A 17,447-nucleotide genomic window follows, 5' to 3' on the forward strand; every position below is an offset into this window, starting at 1 on the left:
GAAATGTTCTGAATGTCGGATGAACGAGTGAATTTGAGGATGTGACTCTGTCAAGCTACATCCATAAAGAGAGTTCTCAATCACCAACAGACAGGTTCATCTCTCTAGCTCGGACTCTCACACACACACACACACACACACATACACATACACAATCAATACAAATGAAAGACAACAGTCAAGAGGATCAATAATTATATCTTAGGCTTTTAGTGAAGCTACTGTATAGCTTTTGATGGACTGCACGTCAAGTCAAAATCATTTGTCTGTTGTCAATCAATGATGTGAAACTAGGCTTGTCTTGATGACAAATTGTTACGATTCGAATGCTAAAACGTTCAAGTTATATTAGATTTACATTAGTATAGCAACATTGTTTTATCATAAATACTTAAAATAAAGAGAGAAAACAAATTATTTCATCATTAATTCGCCCTCATGTTGCTCCAAATCCTTTCAGCCTCGTTTCAAAATAAGTTGATGCTCTTTTATTTTTTTTTGTACTATGAAAGTAAATGAAGATCGAGGCCAACTAGCATTCCCTAAAATCATATCTAGCATCTTCTTTTGTGTTCTACAAAAAATGTTGATTTAAAACGAAAAGGTGTGTAAAATAATAATGATTTATCAAAGTGAAGCCAAACAGAACATACCTTCATCATTTACTCACCCTCGTGTCATTTCAAACCTGTATGACTTTCTTTCTTCTGCAAATCACAAACAGGTTTCTTCTGCAAGTCTAACAAAAACCGTTTGTCGGACCCCATTGACTTCCTTTGTATGGACACAAGACGGTTTTCTGTTACCAACATTCTTCAAAATATCTTCTTTTGTGTTTTGCAGGAGAAAGAAAGTCATACAGGTTTGAAATGATACGAGGGTGAGTAAATGACGACAGAATGATCATTGTGGGGTGAATGATTCCTTTAAGTAAACCTCGTAAAAATGACATATTTCAGCCTTGGATCTGTATCTTGGAAGTTATTTGTTCTGTCCCATTTTATTAAATGCGGCAGAATATCTGGAGAGGACAGGAAAGTACAGAGTTTTTACATAGGGAAACAAAATCTACAAAGGAACTTGAGCCAGGATTTAAACTTGGGTCGCCATAAGAGCATTTGCTCTATATGTCAGTGCGCTGCCCACAAGGCTATCGGCTCCAACAAAGTACTACTATTTCTGACATCCCCTTGTGGAACATCGGATTAACCATCAGGCTCCGGCCGGCCTGCTGGAATCAGCAGTGATTTAAACAACATGCAATGTTGATGCTGAACTAATGGGAGGAGTCAGTGGTAATCAGGGCTACAACCAGCAAAGACACTGATTACGAGAAAAGAGAAAAGCACACACACATTCGACAACCCCCTGACCCAACCGCTGGTGTATTATGGGAGGTCTGTCATTTGGCTTGATTAATGAGAGAGTGGGATTTTGAGGGCGAGTTGTGCACACACTGATTTGGAGTCCCCTCCATCAGCCCGAGAGCACACGTCTACCTCCCACAAGCTCTTTTACGAAACCTTAAACCCTTCGCCAGCCACAGCAGGAGTATCAGATTGTGGTTACGGAACCTGACGTTACATGAAACGTGAGCGTTGCTTGAGGATGTAAAGCGTGCATTTACATTTATTCGTTTAGCAGACGCTTCTATCCGACATATGAATATTTTAGACGTACTTCCTTTCTATTTTTTTGACATGAAGCACATGCTATACATTAGTGATATTTAACATCGCAACTATTCCACGAAGCAGCACGCAAACTCTCTCGCTTTCTATTTACAGGTAGCTACTTCTGCCACCGGCAGCGGCTATAGATTAAGCCACAACCCCACGTTCAAACAAAATCTCCAAGGCTTTATAATGAGAGATGTGAGCAGTGGTGCGGTAATCAGCAGGCTGTGTTATCTCTCACACACCAGAGAGTATGTGGAAGGAAACCCCACTGTGACAGCCATTATGGCTCAACAGCACGGCGGCCATATTGGCTCTGCGGTGCGCCGATGGAGGCGCGAGACTGAGGTTTAACAAATCAAAACTGGCGACTGCAAACAGGGAAAGAGAACCGAGCAAAGGCCTGTGGAGTCAATCCTTCTATCACTCTCTCTTACAGCGGGAGACTGCGAAAGAAAACAGGCCGGTGGAAATTCACAAACTAGCACGGGTACATAAACAAAGCTGTTACTCAATGTCAGAATATAATCACTCTTGCGGAGCAAGAAAACATCTTTAGACATTGAGTGACGTTTGCAACATTATATTAACTTATTAGATGGTGGTTCTATACAGGATGAGGTGCGTATGTGCACAAATATATACTTATTTACATTAATAGACACAACATCATTTTTTAAAATAACTTATTTTGTCTGGGGTTGCATTTATGTTTCTTAAATAAACTGTATTGCCAAATGACTTTGTTTATCAATTCATTTCAGATGACTGAACAGAATGAAAAACAAAAATGTTATTAAAACTAATTTAAATGAAACTATACACACAACGTAGACATCAATGAGAGGTTACAAAGTCAGTGCAAGAAAAGTAGATCTTTTTTTAACGCAACAATAGTAAATCTAAATTGAATAATAATAATCCTTCTTTATTACCAGCACTTATAGATGGTTTCAGCGGCAACAACATAAACGTCTTACGGCCTAAACTTAACTTCCGGTAGACCGCCGCAAAGAATCAATAAATGTTGAGTAGTTTTAATTTAATACAACTAATATACAATAACATATTAATCTAAATGAATATTGATCAACATTTAATGTGTCTGATGAAACCATCTTTACTGTAGATGGGTTCCCAAATTTTCATTCCGGGACCCACCTACACAAGAACAGTCAATCTCAAGACCCACCGAAATATTTTTAAATGGAAAAAAAGGCATCCTGATCTACAAGAGCAGATTTTATTATCATATTAATGAAATATACCCACACAATTTTCCCACTGTAAAACCTTGGCCTTTCTGTATACATTCAAGTAGTCAAAACAGTCAGCAAAACTTAGTATAATCTTAACCACATCGACAAAATAAACATGTAGGATGACTTTATAGTGCAAAATACCCTGTCCGATTATCCTACCAGCATAAAAGAAACATGTAGGATTAATTTACAGTGCAATACCCTATCAAAATTGTACTACCAGTATTAAACAAACATGTAGAATGATTTAACAATAAAAAATATACAATCAGCAGTATAAAATAAACAAATAGGATGATTTTATAGCGCAAAAAAATGACGTAACACTGATTTGCGCATGCCTGGTAGGATAATCTGACGGGAGGATGAAATTTCGGACACCAGCATAAGAAGCTCCTCTCCAATGGTGTGTGGCCTTTGGATTTTGCGATTCGACATGCAGCTAAAAATGGGGCTCGCAGTGCTTTAACCTGTGATGCTGGTAGTGTCTTTGATCGTCTTTGCGGACGAAGATACTCTTCTTATTTTTATAAGATAGGCCTGAATGATGTGGTGCATCGTAGGATACTGAGTTAAACATTTGAAAGTTCAACACAAATGAATGGGATGATTTAATTCATTGAGTCATTCAATGAGTCCTGTGTTGATTCAGACTTCTGATTCTTCCGTGTGAATGTGTTTTAAGTTAAATGATTCATTTAAAAAAAGAATCGTCTCTTAATTGTCTTTGCTTGTTATCTGGTTTTGTTTCTATCATCGTAAACATACATTTAGCGGCAGCCGAGTGACTTTGTGCGACCCCACCTTTTACATCACTGTGCGACCCACAGTTTGAAAACCCCTGCTGCAGACATTTATTTGCAAGAAAACGTTATTTTCCAAGAAAAGAATAAAGTTATATGGGTTTGAAATGACAACAGGGTGTCTAAACAGAGTTTTAATTTTTTGGAGCGCTCCATCTCTATGATTCATGGTCGTGCGTGGCTGTTTGTAAGCAAAAACAAAAAGACATTAGCGTGAACTCGGAGCTCAAGCTGGTCCTCTTGTCTTGATAAAACTCTGCTAATTAAATTAACAAGGGCTCGTGGGGAGACAGACGCTGTCCTTTCCCTGTGTCTTGTCTACAGGGAGGAAGAGATAATGGCCACACACGGTCTTAAATAAAACACCACACGTTCAGTTTCTTAACTGTGCTCAGCAAGCATGGGAAACAAAACAGACTTACAGTAAACGTGCAGAGCTACGATATTTACCATGAATCGTATATAGAGTATTATTTCAAAACACCAGAGCTTAGAAACGGGTTCACAAGACCACACTGTGTATTGTTGCCAGGTTACCACCCCCTGAGTGATATATCTGTATCAAAGATTTGCTTTGACCTGACAATAGTTTTCTTCATTCCATTTACTGTAAAAACAGTAAAACAATGGATGCAGATCTTGTAAAAATCTGCATTACAGTTAAAAGTCTATAAAAAGTTGTTGTCCTCACTGTTTGCGTATAACAATAACTGTTCAAATCAATTATAAACATAAAAAAATATGCATTCTTTGCGAGGCTGATTTCCCCAATAGGTCTAAATAATGCGTTGTTTGTTTGAGCATCGTGACCATGTTACCCTAAAAATTCTTAAAAGTGATAAAAACGATTGGAAAAGTTAAGAAATAGAAATCATTAAATATATACAGAATCAGAACCAAAAAAATTCATATTCCTACGAACCCAATCCATTTCTGCCAGATTGTAGAGTGGCAGGTGCAAAGCATTTTGGGAAGTTTGCTAATGAGCTGCACCTTAAATGAACATGTTGGCTTGGTATGAGGTCAAGGTTTCCTCGCACATGATCATAGCCAGACTAGCACAAAGTGAAACATGAGGCGTTAAAGAAAAAAGAAAAGAAGAAAGCAATAATGACTTCTAATTATAAGCAAGCAAACAGAACCAGCCAATGTAAGTCAAGTGTCCTTCGGGTCATTGAATTTCTATTGATCAGACTAAGAAACACTATGTTAGCAGGTCTCTTCACTTTAGACTGCAGCTTTTTATGCTGTGATCGTAAAGCATTACGTATAGGACTTGCAATAATGCACAGAAAAAGAACTTGGATGTAGAAATGGCAAACGCCAAGTTGAATTATGAGATTTTTACAGCAAGCATTGGGTGAAAATGTGATATAGGGCTACATACACACACACGGATATTGTTAGAAAGACAATTTGAGTGGTCATGCCAATAAGTAGGCTGGAGGTGGCAGGCGGCGTCTAAGAGCTGTGATGGGCTGTCAGACGGAGGCCATTGATGAATGAGCAACGTCTATTGAAAGAGACGTGCAATATATATCAGTGTTTTATTCTTTTCTATCTCTCATTCTTTCTCTCTTTTTCATTGTTGGTACTGTTACAGTCTAAAGGCTCGTGAAAACGGAACGCGCTGGGGAGGAGAGACCAACCGCAAAAAAATATATAGTGGTAGATTCAGAATCAATCTAGTGGTGCCCAGAATTATTCTTTGCAGAGTCGGGACTTTAAACAGAAAATCTTTCATGGTCACAGTAAACGGAGTGCTTTGCGTGCATACTGTCCGTACTCAATGCATCACACTGAAAAATACTCCTACCTCCATCTAATATTACCCTCTCATGTCTATTAAAAGTGAATTATGAAATTCTTAAAACCGATACTTGTTTTTTAATGGATATTCTGTCATTTGATGTAAACCTTGGCCTCTGTATTTATTATATTTGACATCTACCCACCAATCCTGATTCACAAATCCATACAGCTGACGGGCATCTCTGTCCATGTGAGTGTGTGTATTACAGAAGGAATCCAATAAGTGTATATGTGGTTGTGTACAAGTTGACAGTCCTGTGAGTATTGAAGAGAGCTCAATAGGTGATTGATGAAGCTGTGAGAGATCGATAACTGTCGTTGTGTACAAAGCTGAAATTGCATGAGATCTGTCCTGGTGAAGAGACTTTGTGCTGAAGCCAGCTGCAGTGCGCAACATCAGCACCTTTCATGGACCCAAACTAAATCTAAACTTTGACTTAACACACATTTCATTAAATATTCTGGGTTACATTCAACGTATTCTCTGTGTCCTGCGACTCTTGCATGCTCCCAAATGGAATTACGAAATGTTGCAGGCCGGACTCAAATATTTATTCCCAACATGAGCTCAATCAACCTCAATGTGCTAACGGCTCGATCAGTTTCTATATGTACAGTATGTTAGCATTTAGCTCAAACATCAAAGTGGGTGAACTATAGAGGAGGACCATGAACAAAGAGATACCTACAGGCACACAATCTACACTAGAATTCTTTTAAAAATAGGTCATTTGCACACATTCACCTTCATAGTCCCCTCTGGGAGCCCAGTATGGTCATGTGCATTTGAGGACGAAGGGTCTGAGGTGAGGGGAAGTGAACCCCTCCTCCCCCAGAGGCTCAGAGGAAGCTCTGACCATGAGCAGAAGCAGAGTGTCAGTTTGAGGACAAAACAAATGAGTGTGAGGTTGCAGAGAGACCTCTGCCACACATTACAGATCAAGACAACCTGCCTTCCCATGATACTGTAGAGCAACGCAGAACTCCCTACTGCATCTGTATTGCATGACAGACTGTCTCACTGTATAGTGTAGAAATGACCCTCTCATAATCTAACCCATAACCCAGGACAGCATGTGTCACACATAGCCCATGTTTTATCTTTGACTCTGTGATACAGAGGAGACTGTCTCACACCGTGTCTCTGTAGAGCAGGACAGGCTGTTTCACTCTCTGTTCATATAACACAGTAAAAGCTGTCTCACTCTCAGTTTGTAAAACACAGTAAAAGCTGTCTCACTCTCTGTTTCAGTGTTCATTGTGCATATATCAACTGCGGATAATGTAACAGAAAGTGTATAGACCATACCTTTTCCTTCATCTTAGCCAGTTGCTCTCTGTAGAAGGCATCTTGCTTCTTGAGTTCCTTTTCTCTCTCCTCCAATTGTCCGGCCTGCGGGGATGTCACACACACACACACACACACACACACACACACACACCACATATAGTAAGAATCAGCGTATTCACATACATGTCACACAATAACAAAGACACAAAACTAAGTATGTAAATGTGAATCGTAAAAACTAATCTGAATAGTTTCCACACCAGGATGCACATTGGATATGCATTATCCTAATAATATGCATATAGTCATTATAGCCTTAGGTCATTGGTATTGCGGGAGATGACAAGTACCTATTATTATTTCAAGGGCATCGGTTCACGTTAGGCTTCATCTAAAGCCTCGCCGGTGTGTAAGAGGCTTAGTGTATGTGGATGCAGAGAGATAACATCAGCAGTGGTAGAATGAGGAATCTTTTATTCTCTTATCTGTGATTCTCTGTCCTATTGCACATGCCTCTGCACCTCTGTCCCTCTTGACCTTCAGCTACAGGAAGGGACCCTCGCTAATTTATTATAACATACTCAGAGGTCAGATGTAGTGACAGTCAAGTTCACTCATTTCTTTTCTTGCGGTCTTATTCATGAGGTCATTTTGGCTTTCATAGGTTTAGGATAAACAGACAGTGATATTTTATTAAAGGTGCACTCAGTAATGAATTGTTTTACAATGGTTACTTTGGATTCTGACACCTAGTGCAGCTGCATGCAAAAGCAAAAAACGATTACTGCAGTCTTTGCAGTTTTCTTTTTCTGTTCTTTTATTTTTGCAGTCAGCATTGAGAGGTCACTGAAATAAAGCGGTTAGTATCTCAATACATTTCTAATAGGTCACTGGTTTAATTTGATTTATTGTGCAAGAAAGTAACATGCAAGATAAACTGCTTTTTTATTCCATTTCATTTTCAGATTGAACTTTTTAACCAGGTAACAAACTACTGTGTGCACCTTTAAACAAGGTTGCTAATTACATAAAAAGTGTTAAAATATGTATAAACGTCTGGTGTACACAAGAATCACAATGTGATTTATAAGCATTTCAACAGTAAGTCATTGAAATATGTGAATGAGAGGGAGTGTGAGAGAGAAAGACTATAACACAAATAAAATAAATAGTGAGGGATGTCTGAATCAAGCCTCTCATATGCTTACCTTTCTCTCCATCTGCTGCAGTGATTGAGCAAGAAAAGAAGAAAAAGAGAGAGAGAACACAGATTTAACAATGATATTCCTTTAAATTACATTCAGCATTTAATGTGCGTGTGCGTGCATGTTTGCATCAGCTAACTAAATGCAGATATTCAGACACACACACACGGCAGTGTGAAAAAACTGTAGGGTTGAGGTCAGAGGTCATCTAACTGCTGGTACAGGTGGAAAGTGCTCTTTATGACAGAAATCACATCAAAAAATCTTAAACCTGGAAATCTAATCTAATGTAAATCTAATCACGGCTGCACAGTGATCTCCATCAGAGCTTAACTCCTGCTGATGGCTCAACTTCACATTGACTCACATAGAAACCCTCAGGTTGCAATCATTTCTAGGTCATAGAGATTTTTTATAATCCCAAGTAAAATTAAACATTTTCATCGCAGACATCTCTCTCTCTCTCTCTCTCTCTCTCTCTCGCACGTACACCTACATATTGCATTTTCATGTTTTATGGGGACAAAATGGGTTATATACTGTACAAACTGTATATTCTATCCTCTAGCCCTACTCCCGTAAAACAAAAGCATTCATGAAATCATCTTTTAACATTTTCAAATAAACAGCATTTAGTTTGATTTATACGCTGTAAACCACAAAATAAAAAATTACTGGTATTACTACGATACTATAATAGCTTTTCAAATAGCCTTCAAACTTTTATATTATTGTTACCATTATCTGAAAATGATCATGTTTTCTGGTTGTTCTGCTATTAAGTCCAACAAGGCAGAAATTGTATAAAGCAATAACAACTGTAAATTGTTTTAATTATTGTGGTATAGGTTTCACACTTTTCAATCAGCACCACTTACTCAATCCTCTCTCATGCAAATGCAAAATGTTTTATACTTGTCTATACTATAAGATGCCTTAACATTTTATTTTTGGCTTTAAAGCCAGGAAGTATAACAATGATGTGTGGGTGTGAACAACATGGCGTAAAAGCAGCACATCCACCGTTTAATCAAATCCAACACCTGCTGCAGCAAAAACCTAGAAAAACAACTGCTCACCAAAAACACCCACAGTCTTCCACAAACTCGGTCCAACCCTCCAGCAGACTAAACCTGACCTCTGCTCTGTTCCCCTCCAACACTCTCGAATACACACACACACACACATTCAAGCCTATAAACCAATATAGACCCTTGCGTGGGCAAGAAGCATTGTGGGTAATCAGTCAAGGAGACATTTCTGTTCCAAATTTTCTATGGAAAGATATAAAGCTATTGCCGCTGACCTTCAGCATAGAACAAACACACAAACGCAGCAGCTGCATTCACAGGCCAATAGATAAACACAGTGAAAGCGTATCCAATGAGCAATTAAAGAACACGGAGGCTTCGCCACCGATGGGCGAGCAGGGATTCCCCCCTCATTCGACGCATCATGGGGGCATATGGCGGACCCCTGCCATTCGGTCACACAGGCTGTCAAGAGTATTTCCACCAGAACACATTTATTTAGTCTTCTGCAGGTCATCTAATTACATTACACTGCTAACAAAGCCCCCGAGTCACGTGACCAATCGCATTCTATTATCCCACTAGTGAGGAAAGGGGAGTGGGATGCAAGAAAGTGAAACTACAAACATTGAGAACAACAGATTAGGAGGATATGTGGGAGGACAATGAGAGCGGTTTATCATGCAAAAGTCACACCTTGTGTGACATGTCCCCTGGGGGGGAAGACTTCTTATCGGAAAAGTGAATATTGGATCTGTTGCTAAATTTTTGTCAAAACTCAAATATTCTTAGAGAATGTATTTATTACCAATACACGGAACCATCTGTTTATATTTAACTAAACCCCTGATAGGGAGTCCTTATACCTGCAGGATTTTGAGAGACACCTTACTTTTGTAAGATTTCTGTTAATTAAAATGCGCAAACCAGTATCAATAATGCCCAAAAAATGGAGAAGCGATGTCTCTTCATCGAACATGAAATAGTTACTATTTTTCAATTTTCACGTGCCCATGTATGAGGAACATGGACAGTTGTGGATGTGAATCTGACAATTCACTTATCTGACTATAGATAACTATCGTTTAAAAACACACCGAAAATTCTTTAAAACTTTGAGACTTCACATGGGTATTTAAACCACCAAATAATGACATCTGACCTATCAGTATGGTGAAAAACTTTGGTAAAAACTAAATGTTTTAAGTTAAGTTTAACATTTGCATCGAATTGCAAATCAAACAAATCAACTTTATAAGACATAGCTGTGAAAACCCCCTTTAATATACCCGAGACAATATTTGTGTTTTTTTATTCAATAATAAACTCAAGATCTGACAATAGAGAATATTACAGGTTGTAATTGAATACAGGATATTTTCACTGCAAGGGATTTTAATATGCAATCTGCAACATGTTTGGGTAAGATTAATAATTGAAATTTAATTCAAATGGTTAAAAATCGGTTATGAGCTTATGAAATAATTTATAACTTGGTTTTTTTAGACACGATTTTGTGAAAAACTTCATTTTATGTAAAGATACCTCAAGTACATAAAGTAACCTGCAATTGTATTTTTCAAACCAAGATGTCGATACAGTCGATGTCGATGAAGTAATGACAATTACTGTACACTATAACTGTACGATTAACAGCATTTCCTATTCATACATACACCGACCCAGAAGTTATTTTCCACGATAATCAACAGGAGACCACAGATGCTCTCCATGGACATTAAGCTGAAAATAAAGCAAAATATGATTTTAAAGACACAATCAAGCACGTCTTCACGATCAACAAAAGCATCCACTGAGAAATAACCAATAAAAACAGCCTCTCAGTGGCATTTATCATTTTATATCCCCTAAATGAGAACGCAAAGTGGCACAAAGCAACAGATGGGCCTCTTTTTCTCCAGCTCATTCGCTTTGAAAAAAGTTTGACATGTAAAAACTAAAACTTTTAATTATGAGCATGACTCTTCCCACACAATCTCTGCTCTCTCGCGGCAGGATGACTCCGGCATCCGTGCAGCAGACCCCATGGTCAAATTAAACGGGTGCTTTAGGAGGAAAAGTGTCTTGCTGAATATCAATTAGCTGCAGCTGAATAACTAAGAAGAGGAATGTTTTGAATTTGCCATGAGCTGCAGTTTAAGTGCGTGAGAACACAACTCGAAAGATGCCAATGGGAGAATCATGGGAGATTTTAAAACTCTTTCTTATCAGGGCTCCAGACCTCAACGGTCGCAATTGCGACTAAAAATATTAATTTGCAAGGGATACTTTTGTAGAGATCGCCACGGCGACCATGCAAATGCACTCGTTTTTAAATTGTTTCCAATGAGCGCAGCACTAAACGGTAAGCGGGAAACCTATGAGAGGGAAGATGCACATACAACATGATAACAAAAAGTACGTCATTTTAAAATGTTAATTCAATGTCATGTGGCTCTTAAAAAACGAATTTGGGGCCGGTGTTTTTCCAGGTTTGGCTTACTTCGACCCGTTAACACACATTTAATGAAGGGTAAAAAAACATCTGCTTCTCTCCGCTGCCTGCAGAGACTTGGCAGTCCCACGCATATGACAACAAATCAAAGCTTTTGGTTTTAAACATTGTCTCTTTCAATGTGACCTCTCTCGACCAAACAGCACAAGTTCAGAGCTATTTGAGCCCTGCATCCATCACTGGCAACACAGTTGCCATAACAAACTCAAGCTTGCCAGGAGCCCGCCCGTCCAGCAGGCGCAGGTGGTCAAAGGTCAGATGTCGGGTCGCAGCCAGCCTTCGCAGATCTAATTGGCAGTGTGAAGAGGGAATAAAAGACATTATGAGCAAGTGTAAATGTGTATGTTGGAGAGAAATATATCTGACTTGGTGAGCAGGTAAATCTGAAAGAAGACTTTCAATAGCAAAGTCTTTAAATGCTAAATTCGATGATTAATATCCCGTCGGACCGTTTGGTGGCGATCGATGCTGCAAAAAACCGCCTGCGTACTCTTAACAAGGTCAATTTATGCTTCATTACATGCAAATAAAATCCTTGAAGTTTCCCCACCAAAATATCTTAAGCACAACCCTGCTTTGAAATACACAAACAGCCAATCCTTCATTACTCTTGCTAAAACTTGTTTGCAGACACAATGTATTACCCAGCATTCTGTGCTGCTATGACAGAAAGGGTCAGTGGGTAATTGAGAGGGATGCTGGGCGAAGGTCAGAGGTCATATCCTTGCGTAGGCAGAAGGAGCTAACGGTCCCCTGTGTAGCACCGGACAAGTCTCCAACTGGGAAAGGTAAAAAAATGAACTGTCCCGACAGGGTACGAGCCTCATTTTCTGTGAGCAAAGATCAAATTAGCAGTGAACCAGAATGCCTGTCCTATACCATTAAAGGGTCCAGATACAAAGATTCCCCAATCAGACTCGCAGCCCTCCATATAGACCCCCACTCGGATGCCCTATAAACTCTGACACGGCGATCGAAGAACACACTCCTACGTTCACCTGTCAAAGAGTATCTTCATTCGATCGATATGAATTGACAAAGTAACTCCATATGCTCATGTCAAAAGCACTCAATTGACCTTGAATGCTGTCATTTAAATATTGTTTATGCTAGTTTGTCCTTCGGTAGATTCACATCTGTTACAGTTTGGCTGGAAATGTAAACGTACTCGCTTTACCGAAATGTTCCAACTTTTTCCCTGCAATTGACGCCATTTTCTATGATTTACGATTTTACTGTTATACGTTAGAGGGCGCTGTAATGCATGTTCTGGAAAAGTAAATCATCTTCGGATTAAAAAACAAGCAGATAAGATGTGCGTAAACCAGGAGCGGAAAGATTACTAATGCACATGTAAGAGAATGCGAACCGTTTGAAATTATAAAATGTAATGAACTACTAGAGGTTCAAAAGCTTTAGGGGCATTTTATTGGATTGAATCTATGTTTTAATTTTATTTTGACAACGATCTGAGCTGCGTTTCCCTCTTAGGGAACGTTGTCTCTTAGCGCGCTACGAAGACTTTAAAGTTACACATTACACCTTTTCTAGTCGTGTTCCCCGAACTATACCTTTTGAGGTTAGTTAAGGTAAACCTTCTTAAGTGCGACGTTAGGTTGATATCGATGCCTCGAGAATCGATTGTTCGTTCTAGCATGTGTTATTGAGTGGGTAAAGTATTGAGAAAACAATGTTTATTATAAAGAAACGCTTTCGAAATAGTAGAAATTGCATTTATCCGGGCTCACTAAAATAGTATAAATAAAGAAAGAAATATGTGTCAGTGTGCGACTTATGTATTTATAATTTTGCAAGTGTCCGATCCCGCACCCACTTGGCCATACGTTTTCTGCGTTAACCAGCTACATTAACTGGCTGTTTGGTTTCGCTTGTTTTTGAAAGGGTCATTTATATTCTCATAGTTTGCCATCGTATGTTAATGTTCTCCAAGATCTGTGTTGATTCAAATTACTGATGTGAATCACTCATTTGTGTATATGGATAAGTGTCCCATCCAGAATGCCAATCACTCGGGGGACAACCGCAATGGCATGGAAGCCTTTATGTGCCTCCATCACATCTTGCCTGGCGAAAGGCATACGTATGTAATCGGTGGCATGACGGAGCAGGATGTTTGTTACTGAATAACGCACCATCACACCGAGGTCTTTCTCAGCCCATATTCATCCCCAAACACCTCCAGGTTTCGGGAAACACGTATTAACCATAACGTAAAGCTTAAGGTATAACTTAAGTACGACTTAGCGTTAAGAAGGTTTCGGGAAACTTAGCTTTGGAAAAAATTCTCAGCCATTGTTGTTTTTATGAAACACCTGCATGTGAGAGTTGATAAAAACAAATAAAGCTAAAACATAATATTTTTGTTGTTGTTTAAAAGCAGAGGTTCTGTTCTTTCTTTTGATATACTGCATGTTTACATATTTATACAACAAAATATTCTGGGGACTCCGAAAGTTTAAAAACATGATTAGAATTAGAAAACACTGTCAGGAAAAAAGTTCAAGTAACAGTTTGCCCAAAAAAAACTCACCCTTAAGTTATTCCAAATCTATTTAAATGTTTTTGTTCTGATGGACACAGAGAAAGATATTTGGAAGAATGCTTGTAACCTTAATGTTTTTGGCCACCATTGCCTACCATAGTAGGAAACATTGCTTTAGAAACATGTTTGTTCTGTTTAACACAAAAAAACAAGATATTTTGAAGAATGTAGGAAAGCAAACAGTTCTGGGGCACTTTTGACCACCATTGTAATTTTTCCTACTATGGTAGTCAAAGGTGGCCAAGAACTGTTTGGTTACAAGCATTCTTTCAAATATCTTTTTGTGTGTCAATTGGAACAAAATACATTAATACAGATTTGGAACAACTCGAATGCAAGTAAATCATGACTGACTTTTTATTTTTGGGTGAACTGTCCCTTTAAAGACCAAATAAAAAATACTGTAGTGTGCACTTTTCTATCTCACGTAGACTTGTTTCCCATCAAAACAAGAAATGGCCATTTCCTGGATGACTGCGCGTATAACCTAGGCGCAGGAGCCCGTATCCCTTTCTGTGCCAGGCCTTACAGCTTTCATTCCGCAGGTCAGCTTTGACCAACCTGATCACACGCTTTGATTAATTGACTGATCAGCGGCCCGAGGTATTAACTGATGGCTGAAGCGCTTTTCGGCTTGTGTTATCTCTGCTCAGGCCATATGGGGAGAACCAGGGGGAAATCAAATCATCAGTCACGTTCATAGAGAGCGGTCTCTAAGGAGGACTAAGCCATCTATTACCACCGCGAGAGAACAGGCGAATAAAGAGGAGAGACACCCCTGCAGACAATGGAGCAGAGATTCTGAACAAAACAAAAGAATGTTTCTCGCTCTCTAATATCGAACTAGAGGACACACGGAGAAAGCTGAAAGGCTGAACAATTGCTTTTGGAATAAAGTTCTCCCTGGAGGGAACGACAGGCCGAATGGGAGAGAAAGACAGTGATAGAGAGAGGGAGATTATGCATATACAAAAGGGGTCAAGGTAAAATTGTGGTTGTTCTGACTTTGTGCTGACTTTGGATTTTGTGCTGAAGGTGACCACATGACTACTATCGTCTGTGTTCATGACCTCAGTCAGGTAAACCTGTAATGAGCTTGTTTACGTATTCATGTCAACTGGGGTCTTCTGGGTAAAAGGGGGCTGCCCTTGGTATATCCCAGTCAACTTTCCCCCCTGGGGGAGCTTTGTGTGAGCTCATTTATAAACAATAACTTCCTTTGTGTTATTATGTGCAAAATGTTCACCAAATATGTAGAGATTTCTTAGTTCTGATAAAGACAAAAGACGATTTCTTTGTATAATGTGGGAAAACAAGCCAATCTGGGTTGCACAGACTACTGTACCATAGTTTCGTTTTATACTATTGTAGTCAATTGTGCCCCAGAACTGTTTGGTTATAAACGGTTTCAGTGCAATAATACAATTTATACAGATTTGGAACAATTGAGGCTGAGTAAATAATGACAGAATTTGCATTGTTGTGTAAACTATCCCTTTAATATTCTGTGCACAATTCGCAATGCATTGTTGGTGTGCTCAAACAATAATTCGACAATAATAGACACATTTTTTATTCATTTTCAAAATGTTCACCAAATCAAACTTAAAATATACTGATGACAAAAAACTTAACAAAAATCTAATATCCATATTTCTCATCCAGGGATGGATTCCACTAGGAGCCCTCAACATTAAAACTGTAGTAATAAATAATAACGGACCGGACCGCCCATAATATATGATAAATATTCCCAACGAGTTATAACTTCTAAAATGATTGTTTTTGCCATCTCTGTCCCCATCACTTTTCCAAACAAAGATACGCCACTGTGCATTAGCAACCACCCAGAGAACCATAGCAACCGCTATTGCAAACACTCACAGCACCCCAGCAAACATATCAAAATCTAGCTAATTTATTTTTATTAAAGTTGAAAACCCAACAAATATTTCAGAATTTATTGCAGGTTATTTTGAGAGCTAGAAAGCGGCAGTGAAACTTATATTGAGCTAAAAGATTCACTAACACCCACATGGATGAACACGCTTTTGCTAACATTTGGCCATCTTCCCAATTAAGAGGCAGATAAACAGCAGGGCTGTGCTCTCACCACACTCGGCAATTATCAGGGTGGCTCAATTCAAAGAGGCCAGTGTTGTCTTCATTTGCAAAAAAAAAAAGTTGTTTTTTGTAATAGTATTTTGATAATCCGGAACACATGGAAACTGGCGCAGCTGGTGGACACCAAGTTCACAAAGATAAAGGACAATTAAAGTAAATTAAATATGTGGGCATTTAGTGGAAATCTAATTATGACGTTTGTCCATCTGGAGAACCTTCATGAACTGGTCCATTCAGAATGAATACAGCCCCAGCCACCACCAGACAAATGTTTAATCACGACTATCATGTAAATTAAGAAAGGGATAAAATACATCTAGCCAGTTATTGCACAGCTTATTACACAAAAAAACATACAAACAAACTCGTATCAATATTTATCCAAATAAAATATTGATCCAAATAAAAAGTCATTTCAAACCTTGTATGATATTCTTTCTTCTCTAGAACAAAAAAGAAGATATCTTAAAAAATGTTGGTAACCGAACAACGACGGTATCCTCACTTCTATTGCATGGACACAAAACCAATGCAACTCAATGGTTAGCGCCATTGTTCGGTTACCAGCATTCTTCAAAATATCTTCTTTTGTGTTCTGCTGAAGAAATAAAGTCCTACAGGTTTGAAATGACAAGAGAGCACCTAAACGATGACCGAATATTAACTTTAGTATAAAAAGTATCCCTTATTTTAAAACCGTGTTAAAATAACACCACACTTTTCTTCAAACTACTGTCCTTCACCTCACTGTCAGGTCAAAAATATTCTTTCTTCATTGTAACTCTGACAACGCTCCCGGCGAACATTAATTGCGAATCCATGCTTGTAAAAAAGTGTAATAATCAGGGATTAAGGCTGGCGATAACAACAGCCCTGATCATTCCAGCTATATGCCATTTCTTTCAGTCGGACTGGAACACCTTCTCCGATAAAGTGATATTTTTTCATTTTATATAACTTGTGGAAAGACAGTTTCGAGATTTAAAATGAGGTCCAAAAATAGCAGTGTTTTCAAATACCTTCTCTCTCTAGAGAAATGGCTACATGCAGAAACCCTCCTGTTGCCTTTTGGGCTGTAAATTGACTTCACAAGCTGCTCTGTCAGAAAGCAGCTTTCCTGACACCTGCTTCCATCCATCAATCCAACCCGGCCAAAGCTCGTGGA

The 17,447-nt window shown here is 38.7% G+C and overlaps 1 protein-coding gene across 1 annotated transcript in view; it reads right to left on the bottom strand.

Annotated features, from left to right (window-relative positions):
* chchd3a (coiled-coil-helix-coiled-coil-helix domain containing 3a) overlaps nucleotides 1-17,447 on the bottom strand; it is a gene marked incomplete at its 5' end in the record, with an annotated part of 51,403 nt that overhangs the window by 12,374 nt on the left and 21,582 nt on the right. Inside the window, 2 exon segments of the mRNA XM_079454383.1 lie at nucleotides 6,863-6,946; nucleotides 8,053-8,067. Coding sequence (XP_079310509.1) covers nucleotides 6,863-6,946; nucleotides 8,053-8,067 — 99 coding nt within the window.

The sequence above is a fragment of the Barbatula barbatula genome (assembly GCF_947034865.1).
Source record: "Barbatula barbatula genome assembly, chromosome: 4".
NCBI lineage: Eukaryota > Metazoa > Chordata > Actinopteri > Cypriniformes > Nemacheilidae > Barbatula > Barbatula barbatula.